Raw genomic sequence first — 19,560 nt, 5'->3', positions numbered from 1 at the left:
GGTTCGCCAACTTTTACAGGCGGTTTATAGATGGATTTTCAGGATTGGTGGCCCCAATCACACAGCTACTGAGGAAGTCCAAGGAGTTTGTCCGGTCCCCTGAAGCGAACACAGCCTTTGAGGCCCTGAAAAGCGCCTTTGGTAAGGCGCCAGTGTTGGCTCACCCCGATCCGGATCTCCCCTACGTGGTGGAAGCGGACGCTTCGGATGTGGCGCTGGGGGCTATCTTGTCCCAACGCAACCACGACACAGGGGTGCTTCATCCCGTTGCGTACATGTCCCGCAAACTCAACGACGCCGAACGCAACTACCATATTGCGGAGAAGGAGCTTCTCGCAATCAAGGACGCCTTCACCGAATGGAGGCATTGGTTGATGGGGGCAAGGCATGTGGTATCGGTGTACACGGACCATCGGAATCTACAGTTCATGACGGCCACAAGACACCTTTCTCCCAGGCAGCTGCGGTGGATGATCTTCTTTGCGGGGTTCAACTTCCGCATCACATATCGGCCGGGGACGGAAAACCGGAAGGCGGACGCCCTGTCCCGTCAATCTGCAGTTAAGGAACCATTGCCTGCGACCGAGCGTTCCATCATTTCCCCGAGGATGGTATTGGGGGTTATCCAACCGGATACTTTCCTGAGGGGAATAAAGAGAGGGATCAGGTCATTCGCATGGCGGAGGTGGCTCCTCAGTCACAGAGAATGGCAGCTGAAGGACGGGATACCCCTGAAGGGCAGGTGCCTGTTGATACCCACGCCTAGGCTAAGGAAACAAGCATTCATCTGGTGCCATGACTCTCCATGCGCAGGTCATTTGGGCTTTGAAAAAACGGTGGCTAGCATGGGACGGCATTTCTGGTGGCCAACCATGAGAGTGGATGTCAGGAGGTGGGGACAGGAGTGTCCTACGTGTGCTACCATGAAGACCGACCATGGCCGAACCCAAGGGCTCTTACATCCACTTCCGACCCCGGATAGACCATGGGATAGCATATCACTGGACTTCGTGGTGGGCCTACCGGTAGACCAGGGGATGACGGCAATACTGGTGGTGGTGGATTACTTGACGAAAATGGGGCACTTCATCCCCTGCAAGAGAGTCCCTACGGCCGGGGAATTGGCGTCACTACTCCTAAAGAATGTGGTACGACTGCATGGATTACCTGGGGTGATCGTGTCGGACCGGGGGTCGCAGTTTACTGCGCAATTCTGGAAGACTTGGTGCACTGCGCTGCATGTTAAGACCGCCCTGTCCACCAGCTACCACCCTCAAACGGACGGCCAAACCGAGCGCCTGAACCAAACGCTCAAACAGTATCTGCGATGTTTTGTGGACCAGGGCAGGGAAGAATGGGTCGACTTGCTATGGGTTGCAGAGATAGCCTATAACAACGCCACTCACAGCTCCACACAGTCATCTCCGTTCTATAGCAACTATGGCCAACATCCCAGGTTCTTGCCATTTCTACATCCGTTCAGAGAGGACAGGATTCCCGCCACAGCGGACAGGGTGGCACACATAAAAGACACGTTGATGCGCTCAAGGGCTGTCCTAATAGAGGCCAAGAGACGATACAAGGCTGCGGCCGACAGGAAGAGAAGGCCCGTGCCACTGTACCGCACTGGAGACTACGTCTGGATATCCACAAGAAACATGAGGTTTCGAAAGAACAGTGTGTTCCATCCCAAGTACATGGGCCCCTATCGCATTACCAAGTGTATGGGTCCCGTGAATGTGAAGGTGTGCTTGCCCCAGTCATTGCGGATACACCCTGTCTTTCATGTATCATTGCTCAAACCAGCACCCTCCAAGCCGTCTGGGACACCTAGGCCGGTATGCGTGGAGTCGGAGGTGGAGTATGAAGTGTCGGGCATACGGGCGTCCAAATGGCGCAGGGGGAAGCTGTGGTACCTGGTTGCGTGGAAAGGCTATGGCCCGGAGGAGCAATCATGGGAACCGGCTGAAGGGGTTCATGCTCCGCGCTTGGTCTCCTTGTTCCATCGGCGTTTTCCTGCCAGCGCTGGACCCGTGGGGAGCCGCTGAGAGGGAGGATGTACTGTCAAGAATTCCTGTCATGCGAGGGGAGGAAAACGGTAACCAGCGTAAACGGACTACATCTCCCAGGATGCTTAGCGGTTGAGAGGTTATGTAAACAGGAGAGCTGTTACATAACTCAAGGAAAACACGCCCTTATGTAAACAGGAGAGCTGTTACATAACTCAAGGGAAAACACGCCCTTATGTAAACAGGAGAGCTGTTACATAACTCAAGGGAAAACACGCCCTTATGTAAACAGGAGAGCTGTTACATAACTCAAGGAAAACACGCCCTATAAAGGGAGGAACCGGGAGGTACAAGGCTGTCGGATATTGTGTTTACACCGACGTACCTGCTTCGTGAAGAGCAGTGTTCCGGAGTGGTGCTCCAGTAAGGCAAGAACAGAGGTAGGTCGAGTCGTTACTCCCTGGGCCGTGTCTTGCCCCATCGTCACCTGTGAAGGACCCGGAAGCTCTACCGGTCAACCATTGAGCTTCGCTTTTTGACTCGGCTGAGTCAAAGCGCAGTGGCGCTTTTGCTGGTTGGAGTCGTAACTCCCAGCCCGACCAGAGATACAGGGACTGCCAGCTGTAACGCACACCAGGAGGTGTTTGCCGCGTTACAGACTCGGAAGTCCACAGGATCGATCGAGCGGCTGCTCTCGGTTCAGTCTTCTTGCTTTTGATTGGGGTATCGGTGACGCATCACCAGGAGGTGACTCCGCGTCCCGGTGCAGTCGGAGGAAGAGGCTGAGCGGCTGCTCCCTTCAGGTAGAGACCCCGGCTGGGTGTTTCCCTGACTCCTCGATTCTCCCCAACACTCGTCGTGCCCCTCACAGCATACCGATTGGCATTGTCGGCCATTTCATTTCTGCCCTCTGTTGGCATACGCCGGGATCGGCGTATATGCAGAGGACGGTTAGGACCATCCGTGCTGTGGGCTGGTAACGTACTTAGCCTGGAGGATTCCAGTGACTATAACTTTTGTTTATTCGTTGTATTGTTTTTGCCTTCATTAAAATAACTAACCCTTCACAAGTGGTTGCGTCCTCATTATCGTGTCTGTTAAACGATCCTGAGACGTTCAGGGCGTTACAGAAAGTCCCCTGGGACTGCATGAATACTTCGTCTTTATTCCTTCCCTTTAATCTAACTGTGAAACAACAATTCATGTCCATAAAAGATGCAACATACTCATTACTGCATATTGAAAAGTTAGAACCCTTGCCTTTCTTTGTGGCCGAATTGAACTCCGCTGTGTGGCTTATCCACGGGTTAATCACATGACCATTTCCTTTGTTTAAGTTCAGTTTGTGCATGAAACATTATGCCCTAGGTAGATATGAACCGCTGGGTACTGCTTTCCTGCATGATGTTTGGTCACTCCCATTTACATACAGATGCATGAGAGACGGCAAGGAAGTTTATTTGAAGGGTGAGGAGTGCACTTCCACACCTGATCACTCTGTAGTCTGTAGGCACATCCAATTGCATGGCGCGTGCAATGTGCAAGCACCTAATTTGGCATGCATCCTGAAAGGTATTCCAGTACCAGCTATTACGCCCTCTTTCACGTTCCTAGCTAATGGTAGTTATTTGCTTTTAAATAACGAGGCTTGCTGCGGGATGCTACTGGGAATTCCCTACATTGTGACTGTATCACAGAGAGTAGTCTGCTGTAAAAATGTCCTTTCCCCCCCCCGCATGGGCGGCTGGATGTATCCATCTGGCCTTCCATTCCAACCTTGAAAGCAGAGTTCAACAAAATGAGCAGAATAAGGGCTCTATTGTCTCAAAAAGAAGTCGCTCTGACTTCTTCCCGTGAAACATTTGTCCTTCACGTAGCAAACACCCGCACCGAGGTGCATGCGCTTTTAAATACTGATCTCCCACTGCATTTCGGTGCCCTGATTCAAACTATATTTAATGCCTCGTCCACAACTGGCTTGGCGCATTTTTTCAAAATTGTGGGCTCCGGCCTTGTGACCTCCTTCCAAACTATTTTTGGTGTGATACCGGCATTTTTTCATTCTATTTTTTCCAGCGTCTTTGGCGGGCTCCCGTTGATTCTCGCCCTCACGGCTGGTGTGCTGTTGGTCTGCTTACTATGTAATGGCTGCACAATTTGTATCACGCGACAGCCTGCCCCGGCTCCTCCATCTTCGTAACCGGATGCTTGAATATTATGGAACATAACCACTGGCAACCCTGAGCATAGCCTATGGATTGTCCTTCCGGTTTTCCTATTTTACTTGCGTACAACCTGTTTTTCATTGCCTTGATTGTCCTTTCGAATGGGCTCTGGATTTGTGCTTGACAAATTCGGTGTCTCCTGCCCCGGATTATGATCGACTGATGAGTCCCTTAGTGGCTCATGAGTTGGACTGTTCTGGTGTCAGGATTATGGCCTGTGGAGCGGCACATGGAGTCCTGACAAATTGGGACATCTGTACGGCAGCATATGACTTCTTGGCAAGAAGTTATCTTGAAGAACACGCCAGTTGTCCTCTGATTGTGCTAGAGGCCCCAGTGGTCGAGGAACATGTATGTTCGTTTGCCTTATTAGACTGGATGGCGGAAACTTTTACAGAACATTCTAATGACTTCCTCTTGGAAGCTGTCTCTACTTGCTGTGCTTACACGTTGATGGATTAACTTGGATGTCATCCAAATTTCCTTGTACGACTCACACATTTTTTTATTTTTTTTATTTTTTGATTCGACATTTGGGCTCATTGAGCCTTTGCAAGATGTTACGACTTTCCTTTTCCCTTTTTTTCCCCTTCATTTTGGTTTTTTTTAAACGTTTTTTTCTTCGAACTTTCACTCCCATTTATTTGGATTTCCAATACATGCCCTTGGTTCCGCTCTGTCGAACTTGAACTCTGTGTTCCTTGATTGTATCCCTAATAGTTCGTGGTCCGACCAAGGGGGGGAGTAGTGGAGGCAGCGGTTTAGATACATACATTGCTATGTTAGCATAAGCGCGTTAGATGTTAGAAACGCCATCTTGCCACTTTTGCTGCTTTTGCACACAACACTGCAGATACATGTTATTATTTAAAAACTGCTTGCTTGCCTTTTCTTCACATGAGAATTGTCTGTTGTTCACATCCCTAGACGTGCACTGCGACCTTGGTCTGAACATTGTGTGCAGAAACAGTCTGAGCCACCAAACAATGTATGTTTTTGAGTTCAGGTTGATCGTCCCACGCTCTAGCCATAACACGCACACAGCTGCAAGTATCTGAAAGTTGAGAGCCTTTAATATTGCAGTTTGCATGCATTACACACACATTCTGGAGAAGAACCTTTCCAGGGGCAGAGCAAAGCTGATCCTGTGAGGTGATTCACCTAAGCTGATCTTTACGGTATGGGGTTCCCCATTCAAACCTAGAGGCCTTCTATTAGTATAATAATACTAGCTCACTAGCGAAGGGAGGGTGGTTGTATTCCACTATCATTTGCAATATGATTTTTCCCTTCATTTTCTATGGTATTGTAACAATGCTGATGGTTTTGATTTTAATCATTTGTCTGCTTATGTTAGCCAAAGTACTGCATCTTAGGACACGTAGTTTATAAAATAAACATTTTAAACTTTACTGTGTCTCTGAATACTCTCGTTGTGGACTGATATGAGAATAATAACGAGCAGGTATTTTTGATTCCCACCATTCCTGAGAGTACTCTAAGTCGCTTGTTCTGGGTTGTCTATACATTGGGAACTCCGAGAGAATACAGAGGATGAATGGGACACTGATGCTAGTCGGATTGGGGTTCTGGGTTCTGAGGTGAGTTTTTGGTACACCGTAATTCACTGAGGTCCTGGTTTCCTGCTCATAGTTCTGTGCATGAGCAGAATCCCTGCAACAATGGCTAACAGTCGGCGCACCCCTACTGGGGTTTCCTTTACATATCCAAATATCCCAGTTAGTGCCGTGGGTTGAATAGGTATCATAAGAATATAACTTATATTTTTAAATATTTCTGTCCAATACGCCGCTATCTGGGGCAACTCCAGGCTAGGTGCAAAAATGTTGCCAGATCAGAGAGGCACTTCTAGCACTCTGCATTGGGCCTAAGACCCATACGGAACAAATGTTCTATAGTATTGGGCGAGAAATATAAAATGGATTAACCTAAGTTTGTAGTTGGGAGACAGTTGTTGAAGCTGCGAATAGCAGAAGTTCGATTCCTCTTCTGATATGTGTGGATGTAACTCAGTGTTCCATTGCTCTCTATACTTCGGAGTTATCACAGGATAATGTGTTTGCATAGAGGTGTAGAGTCTAGTGATGAGCTTTTGCGCTGATGGAGTGGTGAGGATATTTTCCAGTGCCTGCAGAGTAGGCGGAAGGTCTGGAAATGTATTGTGCCTCTGACGGAAAATCACACGTATACGATGATAGAGCAGGGTGTCCGAAAATTAGGGGGGTGGTGTGTCAGTCGGCATCGGCGGTCCAAGAAATCCCTGCTCCCGGTATAAATCCACAAAGCTACTAATACCCAATCTCCTAGCCCTTGCTATAGTGCCCTGGTCCTCCAGTGGGGGCATTTGTGGATTTTTGGCCAGGATTATCGAGGGGGCGTACAGCGTATGTGTATTAGCTCTATGTCAGAGATTGGCCCATACCCATCTCGGTGTTTCTGTGGTGTCAATGGTATGACGGGGCCGTTTATTTGGTTGGTGCAGTGTCACTTCTAGTGAAATAGGTGCAGCTATGTCACACTCAACCACCACATGTGGCTGGAAGGGGGTCGGGTGCATCCAGAAGTGTTAGAATTGTGCCTGGTTGCAAAATGCGTATAAGGCAAAGTCTGGTGCCCCAAACCGCCCTGACTCTGAGGAAGTATCTGTGTTTCCCAAGCGCCTCTGGCCTGTCCTCCTGCCCACACCAAAGAGATCAGCAACAAGCGGAGTTTGTTAAAGAAAGCCTGAGTGAGTATGAGTGGAACATTGACGAAAATATAAAGACATTTGGGAAGGATCTCCATTTTAGCAGCAGCTATCCCTCCCGAAAGGGACAGTGGAAGTGTGGACCATAGTTTATTTTCCCCTCTAAGCATGTAATGGTGCAACCCATGTTCATATTCCATAATTATTGGATGTCTCTGCTTAATCAGATTCCAATATATTTTACGGGACCCTCTGCCCAGCAGAGCGGGTAGTCTAATTCAAATGGGACAGTGTCCACAATCAAAGGAAATAGCGTATATTTCTTCCAATTTATCTGTATGCCTGACAGGCCACAAAGTTTGCAGATATTTTAATCACAAATTTTAAACAATGATGGCTTTTATCTTGAACAAAACAAAACCTTGTCTTGGTGAGGTGACTGAATTCTTTTGGCATAAAGAGTACCAAGCCTACTCACTCACTAATACAGCCTCTGATATATCCACTCATACAACCACTCATACACTGTCAGACAATCATAGAGCTACTCACATACCTAATCACTCACCCATAGAGTCAATCACACTGCCAATTATTCACGTAAACAGTTAAACACACACAAACTCACTTATTCATACAGATATTAACACATAGTTACTCACCTATACAGCCACTGACACAAGCACACACTCACCCATAAAGCCACTCTCACAATCACTCATTCACACATACCTCCACTTATATACTACAACACTCACATATACTGCCTTACACATATGAAGTTACTCATCGATATGCATCTGAGACATCCATTCACTCACCGATACAGCCATACACACTCACTCACCCATACAGTCCCTCTCAGACACACACATTAACCCATACAGCCAGTTATTCACCCACTCTCAAATCCATACAGAGAGTCACACGTATCCTCACCCACCCGCACAGATACTCAGGCACAAATACAGGTACTCAGACAACCAATCAATAACCCATATAGGCACACGTACCTACTCACCAACCCATGCAGACACTTACCCACCAACTGACAGACTGATAAAGACATTCACACAGATTAGTCACTCACCCATACATTCACTAAGACATGCATAATTACTCACTTATACAGTCAGTCACACACCCACTAAATCATCCATACTGGCACTCATACACCCACTCATTCATCAATACACCTTTGTGTGTATATATATTTAAGACTCATAAACCTTTTAGAAATACGCACAGTCACCGGATGATGTTATCAGTGGTTTCATCAGTGATGTAATTTGAGATGTCATCAGTAATGCTATCAGTGATGTCACTGACCATGCCTTGATTGATGTACATATATACACCATATTTGGCAAAAGACAGCCGTTTTCTCACATAATGCTTGGAGAAATGGTTTATTTCTGCTTATTCATAGTTATATAAGGTCATATGACACCATTATTGATCTGAACATACCAATCATACACATTTTCTTTTTAGATTAGTGTTCGTTCACACATATGTTCATGTTTAACAAGAGTACTCTAATCATAGAGTGTGACTTCCTAGAGATTTGCATTTGATTCATTATCTAATGATGTGAGTGGGATTATTTATTATGGACAGACATTAATGTCCGCACAATGTGGAGAGAGCTAATGGAGAGCTTATTTTCAGAGGCAATTTATACCACACGAAAGGTAGACATTGTAAAATGGCCGTCATAGTGAAAGTCCGGCATTCACTGTTTTAACTAACTGTCCTCACCTGAATTTTCTGATTAAATATGGCCACAATAGCACAAACTCTGTGGGTTTAAAGCCAATCATTATAATTATCGGCAAAAACTCATGATATATGTGAGAATATGTGAGTTTGTGATAAATGATCTCTTAATCAAAAACCATTTGTTACCTCAAAGATGAGTGGGCGACTGGCGCTGTGTAAATGCAAACTGTTTAAAGATGGCCGCTGAGTGAGGGATCTGTGTATGCAGACTGCCACACAATAATGTGGACATTGCAAAATGGCCGCCATATTAAAAGTCCAGCATTCATTGCTTTAACCAACTGTCCTTACCTGAATTTTTGGGTTAAATATGGCCGCATTAGCACAAACTCTGCGTGCTTACCCCAATAATTATGGTTATCTGCAAAACTCATGATACATTTGAGATGCTGTAAGTTTGTGACAAATGATTCGTTAAACCATTAACCATTTGTTCACTCAAAGATGAATGGGCAACTTGCGCTGTGCATAACTAAATTGTTCAAAGATGGCCGCCGAGTGAGGGCTCTATGTTTACGTATTACGCATGTGTAGTGACTCCTGACTCGCTTAAAAAGCCGTAAGGGGCAATGGTCTCCATTAGATACCATACACAGAGACCAAGCGTGGTGCTATCTCGTTTCTGCTGAATACCTCTGGCACCAGGTGAGCAATGAAATAGATCAAATATAGGGTCTAAACCACTGCGCTACTTGTTTGGTGTACTTATTTTTAGCTTAACAAAATGCGTAGTAACAATTGTTTGAGTCTATCCAATGTTGTTTTTAATGTAGCATAATCGGTATTACTCCATTTTACATGAGGTATATGACCATGTCACTTTGAATAGCACTTAGTATACTCTAATATGGGTGCACATACTGTCATCATGGAATCATGTCTATTATATGAGAACTCTCCTGACTCTTAGTAGTGCATTTTACCTATCTAAGATGGCGGCCATACCTGCATCTCCACTGGGTTTCGGAATTAATCCAAGATGGTAGTTAAAAATAGCACAGCATATACCAACTTCGAATCATGTGACCATTGTGGGTCACAATTGTCTAATGTGAATGGCCTTAGAGCCGTAACATTATTTGCCAACCGCTATAAAGTATCATATGCTGTTATAATGAGAGGGTTAATTTTGGCATCTGAACTCATTTTACTTGGAGCTTTTCAAGTAAAAAGATCATAGAAACTCGTGGTATCTCCACTAAGTTTCGTAACTTATCCAGGATGGTGGTGAATTTTATATAGCATGCCGCACACCCTTCATTCTAATAATGTGACTTCTGTGGGCCTCGCTGTTTCAAAGCATCGAATTTTAGAATAGGACATTTTTTGAAATTTTTTGTCACATGCATTGAAAATGCAGCATTACAAATTAATAGAATGAGGGGGTTGCAACTAGCCTTCTGAACTCTTCCCTCATAAAGACATGCATGTCATATATATATATATAGCGGACGCTTTTTGCCTCTGTACGAGCTTTAACATCTCATGATACCTTGGTAGCCAGTAAAACATCTTTTGAATCTTGTAAGCTCTGGCTTTTCTAGTGTGTCATTTCTAAAGTTTGTACGATAATTTTTGGGGCATGCTTTTATTCTATCACATGCTTACATTGCATGTCACAACGTGATGTGTGACACTATTTAGTAACTCTTAACATCATAATAAGCCTATGTCAATCACTATTTGTTGTGTCTTTGAATGCTGGACCTATACCTTATAATTTACTTAGAGATAATCGGTACGTGTTTAAATCACTCTGGCATTGCCAGTGTATCCCTGTTCTAATGTCTGCTCGATAATTATCAGAGCATGCTTTATTCTGTCACATGCTTATATTGCATGTTATTATGTGGTTGCGACACTATTTACTTTGTGATGGATGAACTTGATTAGATAATATTCCAGCTGCTGTGCCAATTTGTAAACCATTGTAATTAAATGTATAGTCTAAATCTGAATTAAACTAACATTTTCTAAATTGTTTAAACTTCCAATTCTAATTATGGATTATGATACCTTAGATGCAGTGGCCGACATTGGCTGGCTGAAACACTGTGATGAAAGTTTTTGAAATTCTGGAATTGACATCCTGTTGAGAAGGTATGTCAACCAGTACTCAATCCATCTCTCAATGTCTGTAAGGTGGCCAAAACTAACTAACTAAAGAGGGGATCACAGATTTTTATCATATTTCCTTACAGAGCAAGTGTTTTTATCCTTTTACACACCAGAGATGCTGCATCACATTTAGAAATCCACTTACGTGATTGAGGTAATTTACCCTTTGACCTTGGCATCAGAGTATTCGCGCAAACTGCCCCTGAACATAAGCTCTCCTTTCCCTCTCTCCCCATTGCACAGACATTAATGTCTGTACATAATAAATTATCCCACTCACATAATTAGATAATGAATCAAATGCAAACTTTTATGAAGTCACACTCTATGATTAGAGTGCTCTTGTTAAACATGAACATATGTGTCAAAGAAACGGTAATCTAAAAACAAAATGTGTCTGATTGGTATATTCAGATCAAGCATGGTGTCATATGACCTTATATAACTATGAATAAGCAGAAATAAACCATTTCTCCAAGCATTATGTGAGAACATTTCTGTCTTTTGTGAAATGATGTGTATATATATATATATAGCATTGTATATTGTAGTATATAGATGTGTACGTGTTTTTTATGGAGCATTGTAATGTATTGTGATTTTAAATGTATATATATATATATATTATCTGTGTTTTGTAGCCCTGAAGAAGTCACGAGATGGGACGAAACGTGTTGACTACATCTTGCAGATTTAAAAAGAATAAAGGATTTGAAAATTTAACAATATGTCTCCATGAAAGACACATTTTTAATACTCAACTTACATTTTTGGATACAGTGTGTGCTGATCATCCTGTCGTTAATGTGTGTGTGAATTGTATTCAATATTTGGGAAATAAGAGTTTTTTTCCCATGATCCTTGCACCACATAGACAACATCCCTACAAATGTAACAAGTGTGGTACTGTATGTCTAAGGTCTCCTTGTAAATCTTTTTCTGCATACAGAGTGCCTCTTTGTTATTAGACCTTCAGTCGGCATGGCAAGGAGAAGAGAGCTTTCAATTAGCAGAGTTCAGCTAAACATGGTTTCAGCACCATAAACCCAACCTTGGTCCAAGAAGGACAGCAGATGTTAATCTGGAATATAGCTTCATTCTGGACATCTAGAGAGACCTCTCAAAGCTAAATGGCCAAATTTCTGTTTTATATAATAAACTGACCACTGCATAATCTACCTGATTGTGAATGGCAAGCGAGGCAGGAGCACTTTCGAGAAATCCAGCCAGAACCAGCATTCTTTACATGCATCACTTCTGTTCACATATCATCGTTAAATCTCACATGGACAGGAAAACCCTGAGATGCGGATATTTAGGTAATAAACTAGCAAGCAAACAATGTAGTTCAAGTTCAATGTGCCTTTGGGTCAAGAAAACATGTAAAAAGCTAATCTAAGGCTGACATAGATAAATAATTAAAGTCAGGCTAACGCTAAATGCATTTAAACATGAAGTCTGGTTCAGGAATTTATATCAATGTTATGTGTCATTTTTATAGCTCCGTATCACCTGTGAGGATATCATGGTGCTCTTGCAGGTGTGTGAGGCTAGCCTGGAGGGAACTTACTCAAAAAGCCATGTCAGAGTCCATGGCGAAGCATTCTCTCTGAAGGACACTGATTTGTTTTGTAGATTAACACTTCTGTCTTGTCCGTTTTCGTCTTGCGGTAGTTGAACTTCGTCCAGGTGGCCACTTCCATCATGCAGGTGCTGAAGTTGTTCCTTGTGCTGGATGTTTTATCTGAGAGGGACAGTATCAGTTGCGTGCGCTGGCATATGTGAGTATGTTGATGTTGTGTACTCATATGATCGCTACCTCCACAGTGGTTATATTTCCTTATTGAAGAATTAGCTCTCTTACAACTGGTAATGTTCAGTCTAACATTTGTTGTAAAACTTTGCTTTGGTTTGCCAAGTTGTAAAGATATATTTTGTAAGCTCTGCCCCTTAATTATTGCTCATACAGAAAGTCCTAAATGTTCAGCTGCAAACAAAGGTTCATGGAGTTCCCATAAAGTTCATAAAGTACATAGAAGTATGAAGAAAATCCAGATCTCACAGAAGCATCACCATCCAGGAACATGGAAATTGGGTTCTATCAGTTGTGCCATAATCTTCCAAGTGACTGCACATTGAAGACCCATCCTTTTTGTCACTTGAAATCAATCTTTTTGCTAATAAAATCAAATTGATATAATCTCTTAAAAAAAACTACTATGGCTAAATACCCTTTAAACATGCGCACAATATGAATACTTCAATATCTACAAACCTATACCTGCAAGTATATGAAAAAATCTGTCCATAACTTTTCAGAAGGAGATCCTCAGGTGAGACTGGGTTAATCAAGGGATACTTGATTTCTTCAAACAGGATTATACAAATGTGTTCTTATTTGCTTCAAAGAACTAAGTAAACCCTACACCATAACCTTCAAAGAACCCTGCAATTACCCACCTCTTAAACGCCTCTCTCATCAATTACCCCCTCCAACTAGAAATCAATCAAAGACAAACACCTGGCTACTCTCTCGGATGCTTAGTGTGCCATACAAATCAACAAAACATTCATCATTTTTAACAGCAAGAAATCACAACTGACAATAAAAAAGGATGGAAGGGAAAGATCTCAATGAACGCTTACTGACTGCCAGCATATGCCTAGTAATTAACCTGCCATAAAGTACACAAATGGATAAATTCTGAAATGTCAGTGTTCTGCTTCCAGAGATATTGCAGTTTTAACAAAATGTAGAACAAGAAAGTGAAGGTATGTCAACCAGATTGCAGCCAGTTGCACTTGACATTACCAACTGGTAATCTGAGAGCAAACATTGTGCTACATACTCTGACCCTATGCATTGTTAGTCTAGATAAATGTCTTGCATGAAGACAGAGCCTGGTAAATAATAGATTATTAGGCGATTTAGGGCTAGATGTAGGTAACTTCAATTTAGCAAGTCCTTAATAGCGATTTTTTCCGAATCGCTATTAAAGACTCGCTAAAGGGAATGTAGGTAGGAATCGCAAAAATATTAGCGATTCCTTAACCCCTTCGCTGCCAGGCCTTTTCCCCCTCCTGTGCCAAGCCTTTTTTTGGCTATTTGGGGTAGTGCGCGATGAGGCCCCTGTAACTTTTTGACCACATAAGGTATCCACGCCAAATGTGCGTCCTTTTCTTCCAACATCATGGCGATTCTAAAGGTTCTCAGGGTTTGTGGATTCCCCTGGAGGGGTCACAGAAATTAGCCAAAATACAGCAAAATTTTGTTTTTTTTCGGAAAAATTGGAAAAACGGGCTGCAAATGAAAGCATCTGGGTTTTTCCCTCCAAACGTTATCAAAAAAGGGTTTGTGGGGTAAAATCACCATTTTCCCAGCTTTTCGGGGATACCAGACTTTTGTCAGAAACCCAACATTTTTTTCACAATTTTGGCATTTTTCTGGGACATAGCCTATTTTTGCTATTTTTTGTGCTTTTGACCTCCTTCCAGTTAATGGTAGAAATGGGTACAAAAGCAATAATGGATCCTGGAAAGCTATACATTTTAGAGAAGTAGACACAATTCTGAATTCAGCAAGGGGTCATTTGTGTAGATCCATTAAGGTTTCTTTATAGAAACTAACAGTTAAATATAGGATAAATTGAAAATTAGTTTAAAAAAACGGCCTTTTGTGTCAACGTTTTCACATGTAACTTCTTCTAATTTTGACAGCTCTTTGAAAGCAATATACCATTACATCCGCTGGACATTACTGGTTGAGGGGATATATAGGAATTGTAGGTTCACCAAGAACCTGACGAACCCAGAGCCAAAAACTGAGCAGCAACTTGCAATGGTTTTTTATTATGTACCGGGTATATAGTAATTATTCTGTAAAAATGTGTACATGGAAAAATCGGTATGAAAGACACCTATGTATTTCTGAAATGGGAACAAAATATAGAGTTTAGAAACAGTAGATATTTGCACATTTCTGAAATTGGGAATACTCATACTAGCATGAGAATTATCAGTAATTTTTTAGACTGACTTCTTTTTTACACAATATCTTTCATTTAGAAGGCAGAAATGCATCGAAAGTCAATAGATAATAATTCCTTTACAAATCTGAATTACCCTAAGTCTCCCGATAAAAATGGGACATCACTTGTGTGGATAGGTATAGTGCCCGCGACAGGAAACGGCGCAAAACGCAAGGTGGTCACAACTCAATATTGCAGTGAAAAATTACCCTTTTTTGGCAAAGTGCCTAGCTGTAGTTTTGAACCCTAGCTCTGCGGGCACCTTGGGAAACCTAGCAAACCTATACATTTTTGAAAGCTAGACACCCAGGGGAATCCAGGATGGGGTGACTTGACTGCCTGCCACCAGGGTCTGTTACCCAGAATCCCTTGCAAACCTAAAAAATTGTCAAAAAAAACACATTTTCCCCACATTTCTGTGGTGGAAAGATCCGGAATCTGCCTGGATCCACAAATTTCCACCCACCCCGCGTTCCTCAAAGTCTTACGAGAAAAACGGTACCTCACTTGTGTGGGTCGGCCTAGTGCCCGCGACAGGAAACGGCGCAAAACGCAACGTGGTCACACCTCAATTTCGCAGTGAAAAATTACCCTTTTTTGGCAAAATGTCTAGCTGTAGTTTTTGAACCCTAGCTCTGCGGGCACCTTGGGAAACCTAGCAATCCTATACATTTTTGAAAACTAGACACCCAGGGGAATCCAGGATGGGGTGACTTGACTGCCTCCCACCAGGGTCTGTTACCCAGAATCCCTTGCAAACCTAAAACATTGTAAAAAAAAACACATTTTCCCCACATTTCTGTCGTGGAAAGTTCCGGAATCTGCCTGGATCCACAAATTTCCACCCACCCCATGTTCCCCAAAGTCTTACGGTAATTGGGATTCGTTATAAGGAATACCTACCCATTCATTCCTATGGGCTAGGAGGCCCATAGGAATGAATGGGAAGATATTCACTATTAGCGATTCGGTATTACCGAGCTATTTCAAGGGTGCCAGGGTGTCCAAAGGACACCCTGTTGCACCCCTGAAATGTGCATGTGTGCACATGTGGCACACATGTGGGCCACATGGCACATTTAAAAAAGCAAAAAAGTGCTTTTGCAAAGGAAATCACTACTTACCACCAACTTGAATTTGATGGCAATTAGCGATTCCTTAAGGCTGAAGTGCACTATTTTTAGTGCTACGTACATTGCATTTAAGGAATCGGTGTGCCTTCATGCACATAAACAATCTGAAATGGTGTTTTGTAACTTCTATGTGTGCTGCTTAACCCGTTTGATGCGTCGGATGACCCCCGGCCATCCAACGTCATGGTTGGCGTGTGCGGAGGACGGCCGGGGGCGGTCCGAACCACGCCCACTCTTTATTTCGACCGCACCGTGTCGGAATTTGCGCCGCGGTAAAAGGGTTAATGTAGCACACACAGAAGTTTCAAACATCATTTTCTTTTTTAATGATTGATTATGTGCAGGTAGGAAACCTTCCTGCAAATAAACAATCACTGGTGTTTTGCTGTTTCTATGTGTGCTGCACAACGCAGCACACATGGAATCAGCATAAACAAGGAGAAATGAAGCATTTGGGGCAGTGTCAAATCAATATGTGTATCAGAGGAACACCCACCGCAACACCTATTGCTCTCCCCTTTCACAGTAAGTGTGGCGTGAAAAGGTGCCTTATTTACAAGGCAGGACTAAGCCTTGTAAATACGGCCAAGCTCGTATTGCCTCTGGATCGTCTTTAAAAGTGACGTTCCTGTGGCGATAGAGGCTTGTAAATATGCCTCTTTGTTTACATATTTAAGCCACGCTCCCATTTACTTGAATCATGTACCATATATAGCCCCCCACTTTTTTTCACCCCACTTAAAGCTCACTGCCTATTGGTGGCTCGGTTCTTGTCTCTCTGTGATGAGAAACCAGTCGCTCAGCTCTGGCTTGACTGTCCTCTTGCCTTTCATCCTCTAGCTCACAGGAGGGAGACAATACCTCGGCATTCCTGGTCAGAATAACCCCGGGCAGCAGGGAGGCCGGCACTATCAGCAGGGCCTCTGGAGTTACAGGATTGTGCGGCTGCAGCTTTTTTGGATAGTTATGGATTTGCTGTATTTGCCACAATATCCATTATCTGCTGCATAATCTGTAGATTTTACCAACAAAACTTGTTTCTAGCTCAAACGGTTCAAAAGTTACCAATAGTGCAGCAACATATGTTCACGCGCAGAAGGCCATTTGCTAACTTTGACTGGTCACCTTTCTGTTGCCTATTTCTTTGTTTGGGTGTTAAACTGGTACTAATGAGTTGTAATAACATATTAAATAATGAAGTAAAACTTAAAGTGTGCCGCATTATGAAGCATAATTTGGCTTTTCTTGCATCATTTAATCAACCCTGCTACATATTAAGGCCGTGCAGTGACGCTGACTATCAGCAAGCAGAAGTAACTTCACTGTAAGCTCCCTGAGACGAGGTAAAGGTGAGCGCGAGAATTATTTGGACATCAGGTTGGAATTCTACACACAGTAGCGTCAGTGACAGGAAGCAGCAAAGAAAGGTCACTTGGAGGTCACACTCACCACAGTCCGGCCAGCAGCAGGATCCAGAGGGCCCTTCTCGACGGTGACAGCCTGCACACGTCCATAGCGGTGTGTCGTGGTGTTGTGTATGCGTCTTTCACTCCGTGAGTGTGCCCTTCCTTCCTTGTTCCTCTGTGACAACGTCTGCGTTTTCACAAATGTGTTCTCTTCGCTTGTGTCTGTGCTGTGTCTCGTGTCTCTAGTCAGTCTGTGCTTGCGTGCTATCTTCCCCCTTTCATTCCTCGTGTTCATTCATAGTCAACCCTCCAGCCTCCTTTGCGCCCCTCAATGTTTCGTTCCCATCAGCCTCTCTGACTGTGCATTCCTCTAACCATTTTGCGCCCCTCCTGTTGTTCAGCGTGAGTTGTGCACCTTCATTCCTTTCTGCTTTGTTTGGTGTTTGGTGCTTGTGGTATCTTGGCTCTAAAGACGTCCCCTGCCAGCATGAATCTAGCTGAAGGGCTTGATGGTGAAGATGCTATTCGTGCCGCTTGTGGTAAAGTGATAGCCGGTACTGCTGGGTGACATTCCGCTCACAAATGACGGAGATAATCCCCTTTGTCGCCTAGGGGGCCCCTGAGACCATATTTCCGTGAGAGTCAGTTATGTTGATACGGATTCTTTTCAGGGTGTTCCCAGACTCAAAACATCTTAGAAACAATGTTATTAAATATTTTAATGTGTTTATGTGAATAACATATTTAAACAGGCTAATTATTTACCATGTACAGGCAGATATAATGTGATTTCATTGAAATGAAATACTTATTATGTGCAGAACTGACTGTGCATCATAATGAAAAAAAACATTTTTTTTTTGCTGAATGAAGTTTTTTTTGTTGCTTTGGTTTATGGGTCCTTAATGGTATTCCGGCTTTGTCTACCTCCAGGTTTCTTGAGTGGGGCTTCTGTGTGGGTTTTAAGAATGATTGCATACGCCACTATTAGAAGTTATAGTAGCGGCCTGGCTTGCTCCTGTTTGGTGGGTTCAGTATCCTCTTGGGCCGGTTGTTTTTTTATGCACTTGTGACTTCGTTGTGAGACGATGTTTGAGCCAGTCTCCCATCTGCTAGGCTTAGAAACCTTGTGAAGCGGCGGTTTAGTTGGGTAGCGGTTGGATTGAAGCAGAGTTTCACTGCCTGCCTACAGGACCCGGTGCCTTTTTTTTTGAGAATATGTTGGAGCAGTGCTCGCCTGATATCCAGTAGGCTTCTGTTTTCGGCAGGTGTGCTCTCCAGGTTTCCTCTCCAAGGAGGTAGGTGCAGGAGTATCGAAAGTATGCCAAGGCGGTATCTTAAAGATTTCTCCTTCATCATGAATTTGGATCCTACGCTCAAGTATGGTTGTGGTTTGAGGACTTTATAGTTTTTGAGAACAGATCAGCTGTGTGCCATTTTCCCCAGAGTTGCTATGTCTTCGATTATGGATATAGCTTTTGTTACCGCTTTCTCGAAGCTCCGCAGTGGCGTAACGAAAGTTTAAGGGGCCCCCCTGCAATGTACACAGAGGGGCACCCACTCCGCATTTTATCCGGAGGCCTCAGACCGTAGTTCTGTTCTGAGGGGGCCCCTGGAGCTGGGCCCTCCCGCACCGCGGGGGATGCGGGGGCCTGTGTTACGCCCCTGAAGCTCCGGTGGGCTGCAGGGGTGTCCCACAAATTAGTTAGGCCTAGTTTCGATAGTCTAGGAGGCACTCTCTGGCGGGTAAGTTTCCACGGTATGTCAGTTCAGCCCAGAGGTTTGAATTTAATAAACTTTGCTTGGCTCCCCTGTTCTTATGCCAGCTTTTTATAAACGTCCCCCTTCTAGCTACAGTCTGTTTCTGTAGACCAATTCCTGCTGAATTTAGCTGGGAAAGCGTAGATCGGGAGGTGAAAGATCGCTATTTAGGCTCAGATGATGATTTTGTCCAAATGGATCGCGCCCCTCCCTTGTATTGGCTTGCTTCTGTAGGTTGATATTGGTTGTAGCTTGGCCCATAAGACCTGTAACAGTGGGTCTAAGGTCAGGTCTGATAGTGCTTTTTTTAGGGACTTCATCGCTATTGTTGTTGTTATGCATTTCCGGCCCACGACTTCCATCTGGGGTTTGTAAGAGCCTTTGCTGGCTA

The 19,560-nt window shown here is 43.8% G+C and overlaps 1 protein-coding gene across 2 annotated transcripts in view; it reads right to left on the bottom strand.

Annotated features, from left to right (window-relative positions):
* The window catches only part of LOC146839637 (uncharacterized), a 590,171-nt gene extending 572,374 nt beyond the window's left edge, over positions 1–17,797 (bottom strand). For both annotated transcript variants that reach the window (XM_085650371.1, XM_085650372.1), the window contains exon 1: positions 17,452–17,797. In XM_085650371.1, the coding sequence (XP_085506497.1) occupies positions 17,452–17,516 (65 nt within the window). In that variant the 5' untranslated portion in view covers positions 17,517–17,797. The remainder of the gene's footprint in view (positions 1–17,451) is intronic.
* Between the last annotated feature and the right edge of the window lie 1,763 nt (positions 17,798–19,560).

Source organism: Triturus cristatus, chromosome 4_1 (genome assembly GCF_964204655.1).
Source record: "Triturus cristatus chromosome 4_1, aTriCri1.1, whole genome shotgun sequence".
Classification (NCBI taxonomy): domain Eukaryota; kingdom Metazoa; phylum Chordata; class Amphibia; order Caudata; family Salamandridae; genus Triturus; species Triturus cristatus.
Note: the sequence above shows the minus strand (reverse complement) of the source record. Positions and strands in the feature narration are given on the sequence as shown.